This window comes from Mustela nigripes, chromosome 7 (assembly GCF_022355385.1).
Source record: "Mustela nigripes isolate SB6536 chromosome 7, MUSNIG.SB6536, whole genome shotgun sequence".
NCBI classification, from domain to species: Eukaryota; Metazoa; Chordata; class Mammalia; order Carnivora; family Mustelidae; genus Mustela; species Mustela nigripes.
The window spans coordinates 5,660,975-5,676,550 of record NC_081563.1 but is presented as its reverse complement, the minus strand read 5'-3'; the positions used below and the strand labels follow the sequence as shown (position 1 = coordinate 5,676,550).

Genomic DNA, 15,576 nt, shown 5'->3' with positions numbered 1-15,576 from the left:
GATTTTATACACCGCTATTGTTTCAGTTTTCAAATGACAGATTTTTTTCTTTTTTATTGGCTTAAATAAAATACACAACAAAATTTACGGTCTTAACCATATTCAAGGGCACAATTTGGTGGGATTAAACGGATTCACACTGTTGTGTGGCCATCACTACTACCTATCCCCATAGTTCTCTCCGTCTTGTAAAACTGAAACTCTGTACCCATTATATCATAACTCCCCTTCCTTCCCTCCCTCAGTGCCTGCGACCACTTTTCTATTTTCTGTCTCTACAGAATATTACTATGCTAAGTACCTCATATAAGTGGAATCATGTAGTATTTATCTTTTTGTGACTGGCTTATTTCACTTAACATAATGTGTTCAGGGTTCATGTTGTAGCATGCAGAATTTCTTTCCTTTTAAAGAATGAGTAGTGTTCCGTTGTATGTATATATCACATTTTGGCTTAACCATTCATTTGTTGATGGACATGTGGGTTGCTTCCATATTTTAGCTCTTGTGAATAATGCTGCTATGAACATGAGTGCATCATAATATTTTCCATGACCATGGTTTCAATTCTTTTGGATGTATACTCAGAAATGGAGTTGCTGGGTCACATGGTATTTCTATTTTTGAATTTTTTGAGGAACCTTAATTCTGTTTTCCATGGCTGCACTATTTTACATTCCTACCAACCATGCACAAAGGTTCCAATTTCTCTACATCCTCGCCAACACTTGTTTCTTTCTATTTTTTTGATAGTAGCCATCCTATTAGGTGAGAGGTAGTATCTCATTGTCGATGGGGTGCGTTTTCCTAGTGATTGGTGCTGTTGAGCATCTTTTCATATGCTTATTGGCCATTCCTGTATCTTCTTTGGAGAAATGTTTATCTAAGTCCTTTGTCCATTTTTGGATAGAGTTGTTTGGGTTTTTTATTGTTGAGTTTTTAGAAGTTCCCACTATTGTGGATATTAATTCCTTACTATATACATGATTTGCAGATGTTTTCTCCCATTCTATGGGTTGCATTTTTACTTTGTGGATAGTGCCTTTTGGTGTACAGAATTTTAAAATTTTCATAAAGTTCCGTTTGTCTGTTGTTGTTGTGGATAGTGCCTTTTGGTGTACAGAATTTTAAAATTTTCATGAAGTTCCGTTTGTCTGTTGTTGTTGTTGTTTATATGCCTTTGGTGTTCTATTCGAGAAAGCACTGCCAAATCCGGTGTTGAGAAATTTTTGTCCTATGTTTTATTCTAAGCATTTTATTGTTTTAAGTTACATTTAGGTAACCTGATCTATTTTGAGTTAATTTTTATATATGGTGTTAAGTAGGGGTTCAACTTCATTCTTAAGCATGTGGATCTCCAGTTTCCCCAGCACCATTTATTGAAGAGACTGTCCTTTCTCCATCTAATGGTCTTGGCACCTTTGTCAAAATCATTTGACCATATACATGGGGATTAATTTCTGGGCTCTCCTGTTCTGTTCTATTCTATTGACCTGTATGCCTGTGTTTATGCCATTCTGTACTGTTTTGATTGCTGTGGTTTTGTAGTCAGTTTTGAGATAAAGAAGTATGAGTCCTCCAGTTTTGTTCTTCTTTTTCAGGATTATTTTGGCTATTCAGTGTCACAGATTCCATATGAATTTTAGGATTGGGTTTTTCTATTTCTGCGAAAAAGGTTATGGGAATTTTGACAGATTTCATTGAATTTTAGATGACTTGGGTTAAAATATCAATATTGAGTCTTCCAATTCATGAACCTGGATTTTAATTAACTTATAATTTAAAATGTTGAAATTCGGGGAAGCCTGGGTGGCTCAGTTGGTTTAGCGTCTCTTTTTGGCTCAGGTCATGATCCTAGTGTCCTAGGATCGTCCTAGGATCCTCAGGCTCCCTGCTCCGCAGGGAGTCTGTATCTGCCCCCCCCCCCCGCCCTTGCACTCTCATTCACATGCCCCTGCTTGTTCGCTCGCTTGCTCGCTCTCTCTCAAATAAAATAAATAAAAAAGTAAATAAAATTTTAAAGTTGAAATTCAGATTTTATATGCTCCAGTTGTTTCAGTTTTCAAATGACATTTTAAATAAAAATGTTGGGGCACCTGGGTGGCTCAGTGGGGTAATAAGCCTCTGCCTTCAGCTCAGGTCATGATCTTGGGGTCCTGGGATCGAGTCCCATGTCGGGCTCTCTGCTCAGTGGGGAGCCTGCTTCCCACTCTCTCTGCCTGCCTTTCTACTTGTTATTTCTCTCTCTTTGTCAAATTTAAAAAACAAAACAAAACAAAAAAAACCCACTTTAATAAATAAATAAAAATGCTAACAATAAAATTGAAGATTAGTGCCCTGTGACTGGATTCCATGCATAGAATTCTGCTCTTCACCATGTTAATGCTTACATATAAATTTAAATACATATAAACATAAATATAAATTTAATATGTAAGTATATGTTCCTTTGCATGACATTAAATGGTACTTAGTAATACTGACTAGTGTTAACACTATTATGATAGTTATACTGGCATTTGCTTTTAGAATAAAGTTGGGGTGCATGCTATAAACTAAACTTCAAGTGAGGTTGTGTCTAATATATGTGCAATATTTTTGGTAATTAAATCCCTTTAAGTGAGGTCTCAAACTTTATTGATTATGTTCTACAATGGAAATGTTCTATCATTTCCATACAATGGAAATGTTATCAGTATCTTTGTACATATTTAATAAATATATGGTGAGTATCTTGATATGCCAGATATCAGTCTGTGTATTGTGGAGATAGGCAGTGAACAAGATAAAGTTCTTGTCCTGTTGGTAAAGACAGAACATATAAAGTCATGTAATAATAAGTGCCATAAAAACCTCATCTACCCTTACCATTTAGTGTCAGGATACCCCTGGTGCAGTCATTGTTTCTTCTTTTTTTTTATCTGAACCAGCTCCTTTGGTGATCTCATTTAGTCCCAAAGGGTTACATACCATTTACATGCAAAAGATTCTCAAATGTGTATCTTCAGCCTTGTTGTTCTCCAGCTGCCTGCTTGATACCTAGTGGGGTCTAATACATGTCTGAGACCATACCATGTCCAAAAGTGAACTTCTGATCCCCTGCCCCAAACTTCATCCATCCATCGCCTCCCATCTCAGTTAATGCAACTCTTTTTCCCGTTCCCTGGGGGGAAAAAACCTCGATACCTTGTTGACATATACCACCTCCAATCTGTAGTACATCCTTGAGTTCTGTTTTCAGACTGTATCCAGAATCTAACCACTTTTCATGGTTTGTAACATACTACCCTTATCCTCCGCTTCATCCTGTCTCATTGGTGTTCATTACAGCAGTAGCCTGCTCCTCCTCTTTCCTCTGTGGTTCTCCATGCGGCAGCTACAGTGACCTTTCGAAACAGAAGCCAGTCATGTTATTCTCTCCTCAGAACTCTCTTATTTTCCCGTTGTACTAAAGATAAAAATATTAAGTCCTTACAGTTTCTTATGGGGCCCTTTTTGATGTCTTTCTCTCTACCTCTTTCCCTATCTCTGAGCTTATCTCCTGTCCCGCTCTTAGATCCCTTACTGACCTCTTTGCTGTGTCCTGAAAATGCCAGGCACGTTTCTGCCCAAGGGCTTCTGCTTTTGCCTGTAATGATCTTTCTTTGGAGAGATGTATTCTGGCCTTCTCATCTCCTTTGAAGTTTTTGCTTAAAAGTCAGCTTTTTCATTGGGAACTTCCTTTGTTATCTTATATAAATTATACTTCCTCCTTCTATACACCTTGCTTTCTTCATTTGTTCCATAGAACTGATCACCTTCTGATGCACTCTACCATTTGCCTAACAGCTGAGATGGCACTTTAGAGGATGAGGTCCGTCACGGGTGCATCGATGTTCTGCTGTCTGATTGTGGGCAGTGTTGAGACTGTCTGACACATAGTTCTGAAAGATTTTTGCCTGCATGTTCATGGTCAAAGCAGAATATAACACTAGTGGCAAATAACACCAAAAAATTACTTTAGAATTAAACAGAATTGTGTTTAATCCCTAGAATTTTTCCAGTACAGCTTTTGGATTATAGAAGCCCTGGAAATAGTAAATTTGAATTTGCAGTGTAAATCAAGTTGCAACTTTTAAATATTTAAATTAATTGTCAACATGCTAAATGTTTCACTTAGTACAATAATACACATCTATTAATTTTAGAATGTTTTTATATTTTTTTAAAGGACGATTACTGAGAGCCAATCAGATTAGTTTCAACTGGGACAGGCTTGCTAGCTGGATCAACCTTACTGAGCAATGGCCTTACCGAACTTCATGGCTCATATTATATTTGGAAGAGACTGAAGGTATTCCAGATCAAATGACATTAAAAACCATCTATGAAAGGTACTTTGTCTGGCCTCTTGATATTTCACTTTATTTTAGATTGAGTTAGTTATAAGTTATAATTTATAACTTACAGTTATAAGTTAATGCATATAAAGCAAAGTGAATACAAAATAATATGCATGAAACGTATACTTCTGGATGGATTCAACCATTCTCGTTAATTCCATTATAATTTTAGAGTCCTATTAGCACAGGTAAATATCTAATGTAAAATTTACATCTTCAGTTGGACATAGTCTTTCCTTTTCAGTGTAACTTACATGGTAAAAAAAAATTAATAGTTCTATTAGTTTTGTGTATTTGTACATACAAAATGCAAATCTTGAAATGTCATTATTATTTCTATTTTATTTTTATTCTAAGTGTCTTCATTGAATATTAAGGAGGTTAAATTTTTTAAATCATTAGTGCAGATATTTTCAGTTTTGTATCTGGAGGATTTTTGGAACTGAATATAAGCTGGAAAACATTCTTTGTATTAAACAGTAAAAGAATTTATTGTTACTTTAAGCTCAGTGATTTGAAGTACTTTTAAAATTGATAAATTAAATTTTTTCTTAAAAAACATGCAGTTAAGGTTCAGTGAAATGTCAGATAAGTAAAGTTTTAAGAGTTGACAATTTATCAATTCAGAAATGAAATTAAAATCCTTTTTGTCAGAATACTTAATACCTTCAGTGTTCAGTTACTGCTCAAAATAAATTATCCCGTAGAAAACAAATAGTACCAAGAAATTAGACAATTTTATAAAACTCGGTGTAACTGAAACAATTATTTTAACATATCAATGAAGCTAACTCTAACAAAGCATTGAGTGTATAGTTCCTATATTAAAACTTCTGAGATCACAAAAGTTTTTTCTTAAAATACTGTCAGCATATGGTTTTTCCTGATTTTTCAATCCCCATATTTTTTAAGCTTTTATTTACTTTAGAGAAAGGTGGGGGGCAGGAGAATGAGGGAAGGGCAGAGCGGGCGGGAGAGGACACTCAGACAGACTCCATGCTGAGTGCAGGGCCTAATGCGGGGCTCCACTTTGGAACCCTGAGATCAGGACGAGCTGAAATCAAGAGCTGGTTGCTTAACCAACTGGACCATGCAGGGGTCTCTCCCCATTTTTCTTATATGTATTTTTTTTTTAATCCTAGGTAAATAACTAGCTTTAGGATTACAGAGAATGGTGTAGTAATAGTCTACAGATATGAACTCTTCTTGGTTTTGCTGTTTAATTTATACTAAAGTTGTTTAAACCGCGTGCTCTATCCAGTAGGTGTTCCAGCAGATGGCAGTGATACATAAGGGCCACATGCTGTAGATAGTGGCGCTGAGTTGCTTCTGCACTTTGATATTTTAGAAATTATCTTTTTCTTATAAGATATACAATTGGTTTTTCTCTTGGTTGTGTAGAAAAATACTGTTTTATTTCGTGAATAAGTTTTACATCATAACGTGTTGTGTAGTTACGATTGTTTGCTAGATGAGTACAGTCATTTTTCAGCAGTTAAAATTGAACTTTTTTAATGTTTTAACTTCTTAATTATAATTCATACCAATATAATGGGATTTATTCTTCACATGGTGTATTTTTTACACAAAGTGCTAAGTAGCATGGACAGGTGGTTCTTTGGCACTTCACTTGAGCAGTTATTTGTGTGTAAATAAAAATATGTCTGAGAAAAGACTAAGCGTTCATTTAGGAACTATAAAGGGGATTCTTAGAGTCTGCGTGAATCGGTATTGTTGCTCGAGTAGTACAATCGGGTTCAGGAAATTTGAAATCCAGGCAGCAGGAGAGCTGCTCCTCTCACAGGGGTCCTCCTTAAGGAGGAGGGGTCGCTTCTCATTCGCATTTTCTCCTTCTGGCGCGTGTATCTCCAGCCTCTCTTCCTCAGGCACCAGTTCTCTGTCAGGGGCCTTAGTTCTCTCGCAGCTTTAGAAGGCTCGGTGGTTAGAGCAGTTCCTTACTAACAAGCAGGATTGTGCTTCAGAAAGCTGAGGTCGCTTCCCAAAGGCGCTTAGCTCCTAAGTAGCAGAGCTCTTTCCGCCCAGGCCTCTCAGAGACCGGAAACTACTTACATGCTTGTCACAGTTCTCTACGCTTTAACACCTTTTATTCTCACAATCTGTGAAGCGGTGTTGTGATTCTTATTTTACACCTGAGCAAATCGAAGCCCAGACCAGGTGAGTCACTTCCTGAATTCAGTCTCGCAGCCGCTGCGCCGCGCGGGAGAGCCGAGTAGCTGGCTGCAGAGGCCGCCTGCAGAGGGCGCTGCCGCTCACGGCCCTGGAAAGCGTCGGCATTTTCTTCCGCGGTAGCCCTGTCTGGGATACTGGAGACCCTGAAAGTTTATGATGAAAATGAAGTGTCTGAAGTTTTCACATTTCTGTGTTCTCCATTTCCTTCTAGAATATTAGAAGATACTAATACTCTGTGTAAGACACAAGATGTTTAATATAAATGGTCTTATTTACTCCAGTGACAACTCACCTATGAAGCAGGCATTGCTATATTATTTTTTTTTCTACAGTTTTTCTTTGCCTTCATAAAAACATCATCTTTCTCTAAGATAACCTATTAGGGATTAAATTTTTCAGTTGTTCTTCCACCCCCCACCACCCCCATCTTTAACTGAATAAATATAGTCCATGTCAGTCTGTGGTTTGGGTTAAGAAGGGACTCAGGTCAGGCTTTTTACCTCCCTTTAGTCGAGTATATTGCTTAGAAGTACACTGTGTCTCAGGATTACAGAAACACTAATCAACTTTTTACATGTCAAGGGCCGTGTGCTTGAAGTCTCAGGTGCTGGGCCCTCTACATGTTCTATGAAGAAGGTGGAAAGTGGTGCAAGTCTGGGTCCCCAGGAGACAGAAGTAGGAGAGTTGTGACAATAAATAAAAGGTTTTTAAAGTCCTCAAAGAAATTCATATTTCAGTTCAATCCAACAAAAATATATTAAGTGTTTATTGTTTGTGGGTCTGCTGCTGGTTGCTGGAGATACAGTGCTGAGTAGGTATGTGTATATTTGCTTTCAGTCCAGCGATCCCACTTGCAGAAATTTACTCTGAGTGTACACCACAGAGTACTAAACCCTGCGGCTTAAGCATACATGTATAGGAACGTTGAATGGATTTTAGCACATGCACCCTAATACCTTATAACTGTAGAAAAGAATGAGGAGAAACTCTGTGATTGATACGGAGGAATTTTCAGGATGTGTTAAGTGAAAATAGTGAAGTGTGAAAGAATGTACAACATGATAGTGTTTATACAGGAAAGAAGGAGGAATAAGAACATTTCTATATAAATAGGTAGGTATTCTTTTACAGTAAAAATAGAAAACAAACTCCGAGGGAGGGTAAACCAGATCCTGCTGAGAATCCTTGTCTGTCGTGGATGCACAGATAGGAGAAGAGGCCTCTCTACGTTTTCATGTGGTTGGACTCTCAGTCATATACCAAAATAAAGAGGACGGATAAAAGCAAATCTTAGTATCAAATGAAAACAGAAAGAAATGATCCTAACTGTATATGAAATTGATAACATAACCACACAGAGAAAATAATTAATTCAATCACCTTTGAACTTAGTATTCTGACTCTTTATTCTTAGTAGAATATATCCTAAGGACAGAATTAACTGCAAAGAAATCTTGAGCTTCTGTTGGTAATAATATTGCGATTATACCTTTGAAATCCTTTTGAGCATATTATAAGAGTAAGTGAATAAATAAATAGATGTTTTGGGGAACTAGTATTTTTCCCTTGGGAGAAGGAGATACAAATATTGAATAATAATTATTTGTTGCTTTGTTAACATTTTAACTTAAGGATATAGTTTAAATGCATCCAAGAACTGTACTTCTTAGTAAACTCATCTAATTTCAATAACCTTTACGCACATGCTACATGTAGTTGAGAATCATTATGTATATAAACATAGCTTTATTGAAGGCTTAAAAAAAAAACCAATGTTTTGTTTCATGGTGGCAGAGTGAATCACAAACCATGCTTGGTTCATTGATCGATTCTAATGTCAGTACCAGTAACTCTAAAACGTATGAAGCAAGTGAATGCAGGAGAGGCAGCGCTCATTAGTGTGTTAAGAACGGAGATCTAGAAATTGCCAGGAGGCCAAGTTAGCTATTTCAGACCCTACAGGAAGGAAATAAGATGGACAGTCCATCAAGGAGGTCAAGTATGATCAGAATCTGCAACTCTGGGGTTAGTAAATTTTTCAGGTGAAATCACATAGACCCTAAAAAGTCCACAGTGCCCCATTTCTTTGCAGAGAATTTCTTATTCCTGCATGCACCAGATAGAAGATGCTGTGTGAGACAGAGCTTTTAATTTATTGTTGGATAGTACTTTAAATTAGAAAGTACTAGTTTTGGAGTTTCCTGTTTAATCTTTGCTGGGATAGTGGCAGGAAGGCGAAAGATACAAAAAGGAGAGGAGTAATTTGATCTCATTTTAGATACTATCATTTGAACATAACATGTTTTCCTGAAGTCTTGCTTCTTCTTTTCTTTCTTTTCTTTTCTTGAGGAAACCAAGATGAGTAGGAGACAGAGAATATTCTATATTGGAGATAAAATGAGATAATCAGAACTTTGTTTTGCCATTAAATTAATCATTATTTTAGACTTTCGCACTTGCTGGGCCTGCCATCCATTTATGCATTGGATTCGGGGGATTTTGAGATTTTTAAAAGATTTTATGTATTTGTTTGAGAGAGAGAGAGAGGAAGAGAGAGAAAGCATGGGCAGGGTAGGGCGGAGGGAGAAGCAGATTCCCTTCTGAGCAGGGAGTTGATGCAGGCCTCCATGCCAGGACTCCGGGATCATGACCTGAGCTGAAGGCAGACACTTAACTGACTGAGCCACCCAGTTGCCTGTAGCTCTTTTTTTTTTTTTTTTTTTTTTAAAGAAAAAAGTGTGATTTATATGCTTACAAATACTTACAAAGTCTATTTTGTAGATACTCTAAGGAAGAGAGAAAAAGACAATGGAGTAAGAATCTTCAAGAATTCATTAAGGAATTGACTTAGTAATTGAATTTAAGATGATTTGGAATGAAAAACTATGGGAAGACAATTTGATCAGCATATTGAAAGAACATATATTGGGATATTTTAGAATAATTTAGAAAATTTTAGAATAATTTAGAATAATTTATTTCTAGCTAACCATAGTTGAGTTCTTTGATTCCATTGCTTGTCATTTGAATAATAAAAAGTTTTATTTACAGCAGACAAAAACAGCAGTATATAATTGATATTCATTTATTTTATTAAAGAAATCTGATTTGATAAAAACAATCAGAAAATAGTATTTTTAACGCTAGTAGTAAAATTTATTTTTTAATCCATAAAAAGCCTCATTTATTTTTATAGCAACTTGATGACACATCTGCTTGCTTTATTCAGCTGAAAAAGAAAATGTTGGTTCTTGGTGTTTGGTAAAATTGCTTTGTTAAATTATTTTCTAAATTGTTCAACTTTTAACAAATGACATTTGATACTAACACTGGAAAGCAATTTCAGCTAATTAAGTAGATCCCTCTATAAACCATTGGAACATTAAGATGACATACTGTTCATTCAAGATTATTTTAATTGGTACAATTATTGTAATTTTCTTGCAATTATGTGTTGAGCTAAAAGCTTTTGTCTAGATCATTTGAGGGTTTTTTTTTTGTTAACATACATTTAGTAAGAAGAAAGGAAGTAAAATAAAAACTATAGATAAAGATTTTCTGTCTACTTTTTATTACGACGTTTTAGACAACCATTGAAATATTTTAGTATAAAACTTTATTTCTGGTATTTTTCAGTATGCATTTTAAGCAATGATAGAGGTTTTTAAAGGATCAGTTTAAGTAGTTTTCATGAAGATAATGTTTTAAATTTCTGTTTTGACACGACTCAAGCAGTCATTTACTCAGGATGATATGGTCAGAATAGTTTTGTGTGATAAGGATAATGCCATACTTTATTTTGATTGTTTAAAACAGTTGAATAAGTTTTGAGAGAGCCTTAGAATGGTAACCATGTTCCACTTCGCTGAAATAGCTGTTTGCTGAGTAGGCACTGTAGGCATCTAACTTAAAACGTTTATGCTCAATTCAGTATCCTTAAATTTTTTAAGTAGTGGTATTTCTGTACTTGACATTTTTCATAATAAAACCTCCTATCTTATGATGTTCTTCCTTGATACTCAGCCAAAATTTTCCCAAGTTTAATTCGCTCATTTCTGGTTATCTCCTGTCTCCTTTGGCTCTCACTGGCCTCGTCCTCCTCTCCTTCATGTTCTGGGCTATGATTTGTTGCCCCTCCCCCGTCACATGACCTGCATTAGGAACAGGTTTGTTTCTGTTCTGTTGCATGTGGATGTAAGCCACGGATTTCAGTAGCATGAAAAGCAGGATACCAGTTAGTTTAGATTTGTGAAGAAGTTGTCTCTTCTCCTTTGTAGTACAAAATACATCCTTTGTACTAAGGATATTTCTTCTAATTTAAATTTGAGATACTAGAAATACTCATTCCAAACATTGTTTCATACATTTTGTTTCTGTGCTTTTTATATGTTGTTTAGAACCTTAATGAAATTCTATCATTTTGGTATGATGTGACCTCTGTATGTATTGGGTTGTCACCATTCAACATTTACTAAATTATTGTCTTGTATATAATTATTGTTTCCATCTTTTTTCCCAGAACACACTGTCCCTTACTATATAGAATGTCAGTACTGTATTCAGGGTAGTTCTTGTTGGGAAGGTAAAAATTGAGCGAAGAATTAAAGGAAGTGAGAGAATTAACCCAAGCAGATATCTAGAGGAGGCATATCTAGGCAGAGGGAACAGTACGGACAAAGGTCCTCAGCTACTCGGGAGAGTAGCTGGAATGTACCAGTAATAGCAAGAACAAGGCCTGTGATGTGGCTAGAGAGGACTCAGAAAAGGGCAGGAGGCAGGAGATGAGGTCAGGGAGGTCAGGGAGTATGGGACGTGGAGGATCCTTTTAAGGGTTTTGGCTTTTTATCCTGAGTCAGAAGGAGATCTGTTTGGAGTCTTGAAAAAAATGGATCCGTACCCTATGTGCTCCATGGTGCCTTGGTATTTGGTTGCATCAGTGTAACTTGGCCTGGGCTAGGGAAAATAAAGTAAAGATAAAATGAGTGATAGAGAATGGCCATAGAGATGAATGTGGAAAAGCTAAGAAACGAACAATGTTCTCTACAGTCTTGTTGCAGTGTACTGAAGAAAGCTAGTTAATCTGAACAACTGCAGTAATTGATATGACTGATTTCCCTGTATGTCTTTCCTGTTGTAATAGATTCTTGTTTCTTAAGATCATTGAATTCTTTATTTTCCAGTAAAATGTTGGATTTAGAAGACTGCTTTTTGAATTGCTTTTTAAATTGCCGCCTTTTCCTTAGACTTGCCAGCTGCATGGCTTGTCCTCTAATCCCCACATTTCAACCCCCAGTTGAGAGCGAATGAAAGGTGGTTTCCATAGCATTGACTGATAGGTGTGGAGAACAATTAGTGGGTTGCTTGTAGAGTCATACTGAATTTGATTTATGAGTACTATAAGATGGAAATGATGGTCATTGTGTGTCAACTTGGTCTCTGAGGATAAAGAGAAGTAATTGGTCAAAATTTGGTGTATAAGGATCAGGTTTATCTGGAGTTCTGAGCAGTCCTAGCCTGGCTCTCCAGCCCATTCTCATGCCCTCTCCCTTTTGCTCCCCCCGCCCCTTGCTTTTCGCCTTTCCACCTGCACTTCTCTGTGGCCTATCCTCCCCTCCCCCTCCTCATTCACATCTTAAATACCACAACCTCAAGAAGCCTTTTGTGACCAGGCATACCCCATTCTCCGAGATTTTACTAGATACGTTCACTGTATGCTGGTATTTTCCGTCGTAGTGCTTGTCATAGTTACCCTTCTTTAAATAGTTGCATTGCTCTTTCTTTAATACTTGTTTCCTGAACTAGACTCTTCACTCCATGGACTGGACCTTCCTTAAACCTTGCTGAGTTCCTCGCTTCTAGACATTTTTGGTATGGAGTAGGCAGTGATTACTTCTGAGACAGTAAAGAAATATGATGGTGACACTTGGGTTGAGGAAAGCACGGACTGGGCGCAGGTGGTGAATGAGAAGCCACATTTTATCTTGAGAATACTGTTCATATAGACATTTGTTTTTGATTCTAAATGTGGGTAAATGTTTCCTTGTTACTAGGACCCGATATATCCCTGGGTCAGGCACTAAGTAAGTTCTCAGGGTACACAGTTGAATGGTGATTACATATTTCAGTTAACACCTACCAGTTTCCACCTTCTTTGGGTGATACTAAAATGAAACCAGTGTTTTTGTTAGATGTTTCCCTAAACTCTTGAGTTCAGCTACATTTCTAAGGCTTCTTGCATTTATAATCCTCTCATGAATGCCATGGTTTGGAATTACTTCGTGCTGACACACTTTTAGACAGGCCCCTCCCATGTCGGGTCCTGCTTGCAGGCTGCTGTCCGTACTGTTTAAAAAGGCCTTTGAGTGAGGTGCGCTCCATTTTGTCATGCGAAACTGCCGTTGGGTTCATTCATTAAGCAAATATTTATAGAGTTTTATATACCAGGTGCGTGCTAATGAAAGTACTAGTTAGTATTAGTTGAGCCCTCGATATATGTCACACATTGGATTAAGCACTTTATATAGATGGTTTTATTTAATACTAACTCTGGGAGGAAAAAGAGTGGCAGTTACCTAAGATCCTATAGCTATAACTCTTGGACCTTCCCCAGGCCTATTTCTGGAAGCCAGGAGATGGCCTGTGATTACACAGTGGGGCAGTAAGTCTGACACCAGAAAAACAACTATAGTAATTTTATTATTTCCAGGTATATTTTATTCATCTTTCAAATAAACACTTAGAATTTTTTTTATTATAGTCAATGGGTATGTTATGTGTCAGTGGCAGATAGAAATTTTTCCAGAGGATTGAATATCTTCTCTATTAAAAAGATGCAGACTTCTTACCAACTTATGTAAAACTGCAAATAAATGCTTTATAATAGTTCTAATTGTATCTAGTAACTGCGGTAGGTTTCGTAGGGAATGCTTAAAAAAAATCAGTTTTGATATTTGGCACTTACACAGCTGTTTAACTTTATACTATTTTTATACGCACTAAGAGGCTGTAATTTTTTTTTAGGTAGCTTTTCAGTAACTTTTTTTTGCTTTAAATAGAGTAAAACTGGTTTTTAAAATATTTTCTCATTTAAACTCATGATGCCATATTCAGTAATTTTATGGTAATATAGAATAAAGAAAGAATTTCAAATATTCTAAAGTTGTGTGTTTCTAACTCCAACGTGCAAAATTGAAGTATATTACTAAGGTTATTTGGGAACGCAGAAATAGAAGAATTGATTTCTCTAAAGTATATGTTTTAATATGTGAAAGAAAAAGTCTTACCTGTAAAGGTTTACAGTTTATTTTATGATACAGTGAGACTGTTATGCCCATTTATATTTTAAAAACCCCACTCCAATTACTGAAGAATTCAAATTTGCCACCAAACTATAAATATTTATATTTATTCTGTATATAGAGACTTTCAGAGATCAGGGTTGTTTTTTTTTTTACCTGAAATTATTTTTTACAGCATAGATTTCTGATTTCAGAATTTCAAATCAAAATATTTTTAAGACTTCTCGAAATATGAGAATAAACAACAAAAAATGCTATGTAAATGAAACAGTAAAGTAAGGGGAGATGCTGCTGTAAACCCATGCTATGAGCTGCTTCTGTTGGCAATACCCAAGAAGTCCACGAGGTGGGGGTATTTCACTAGAGACATGATTAATATTTTCAGCCAAGAAATAAGATCTAATGCATATCTGCTTTTCCCTTTCCATAGCAGAAAAACAAGGAAAACACAGAGTTTAAATATGACTATTTTAAACTTTAAAGTTTAATTTCCATTCCTATTTTTTAATGGCTTCCCAGGACATTCATAAGCACTGAGAATCATGATCATAGGCAAATGAATGGTTGTCTGACCATATGGCATAGCCTTTATTAAGTTAAATAGTACCTTTTCCTGCTAAAATGCTTTTAAATTAGCTTTTGGGAAGAGGGTAGACATGAAAAAGGAGGGTTTAAAATAGATCTGCTTAAAAATTTGTATTTGGATGAAAAAATACTAAATTTTAATTACTGTAGATCTTGGGTTCTATACCTATTAGAAATTAAATCCTCAAGACAGCTTATCTAATCAAGGTTTTGCTTTCATCTGAGGCATATTCATAGGCTTTGATTTCAGAGCCTCCATTCTCTGTGCCTGCCTTTCAGAGTTTTATTGCAACACACTTGCTGCTTCTATATAGTTAATGGAACAATTTTTAAAATTCCTAAAAGGAAACAATAACATGAGTATCTCTTCCTGCTTGGTAGGACCTCACAGTACTGTGAGTACCTCCAGTAGCTATGAAACTTGGATCTCTTACGTTCATCAGAATATTTGTTAATATATCATAGTACAAACTCGATATAAAACAATGGTCTTTACTTTTTTAATGATTGATACTATTTTCATATTGAGTCAGTTGTGAATTATTTCGCCTCTCCTAACTTTTTTACTGCAGTCTTCTCTCATTACTCTACTTTGAAATTATTATTTTTCCCATCTGAGGTGTTGTCTGATCACTTGCATGGCAGCAACTAGGTAGGCATGCTTTAGTATTTAGTATTTAGTATTGTTTTTCAGGCTTTTCTCCCTAGTAGAAACCTTTCTGCAAATCAAATCTTATGCACAATCCTGGTAAATAAAGCAGAATGAATATAAATTAATTGATTCAAATTGTAACATTTCCTAATAAATTCACTTAGTAAGAAAAATGAGCTGTGCTGAAGAATATAAAATTTGAAATATGTGGGTGATCCTTGCAATCTCACATTGGTTTAAACATCTCTTTCTCTACTTAGTTTTGGTAATATGATATCAAGAATATTGTGGGGTGCCTGGGTGGCTCAGTGGGTTAAAGCCTCTGCCTTTGGCTCAGATCATGATCCCAGGGTCCTGGGATTGAGCGCCGCATGGGGCTCTCTGCTCAGCAGGGAGCCTGCTTCCCCCTCTCTCTGCCTGCCTCTCTGCCTACTTGTGATCTCTGTCAAATAAATAAATAAAATCTTAA

General features: G+C 36.2%; 1 protein-coding gene across 10 annotated transcripts in view; it reads left to right on the top strand.

Annotated features, from left to right (window-relative positions):
• The window catches only part of KIDINS220 (kinase D interacting substrate 220), a 94,580-nt gene that overhangs the window by 47,814 nt on the left and 31,190 nt on the right, over positions 1–15,576 (top strand). For all 10 annotated transcript variants that reach the window (XM_059405118.1, XM_059405115.1, XM_059405110.1 and 7 more), the window contains exon 22: positions 4,211–4,373. In XM_059405118.1, coding sequence (XP_059261101.1) covers positions 4,211–4,373 — 163 coding nt within the window. The remainder of the gene's footprint in view (positions 1–4,210; positions 4,374–15,576) is intronic.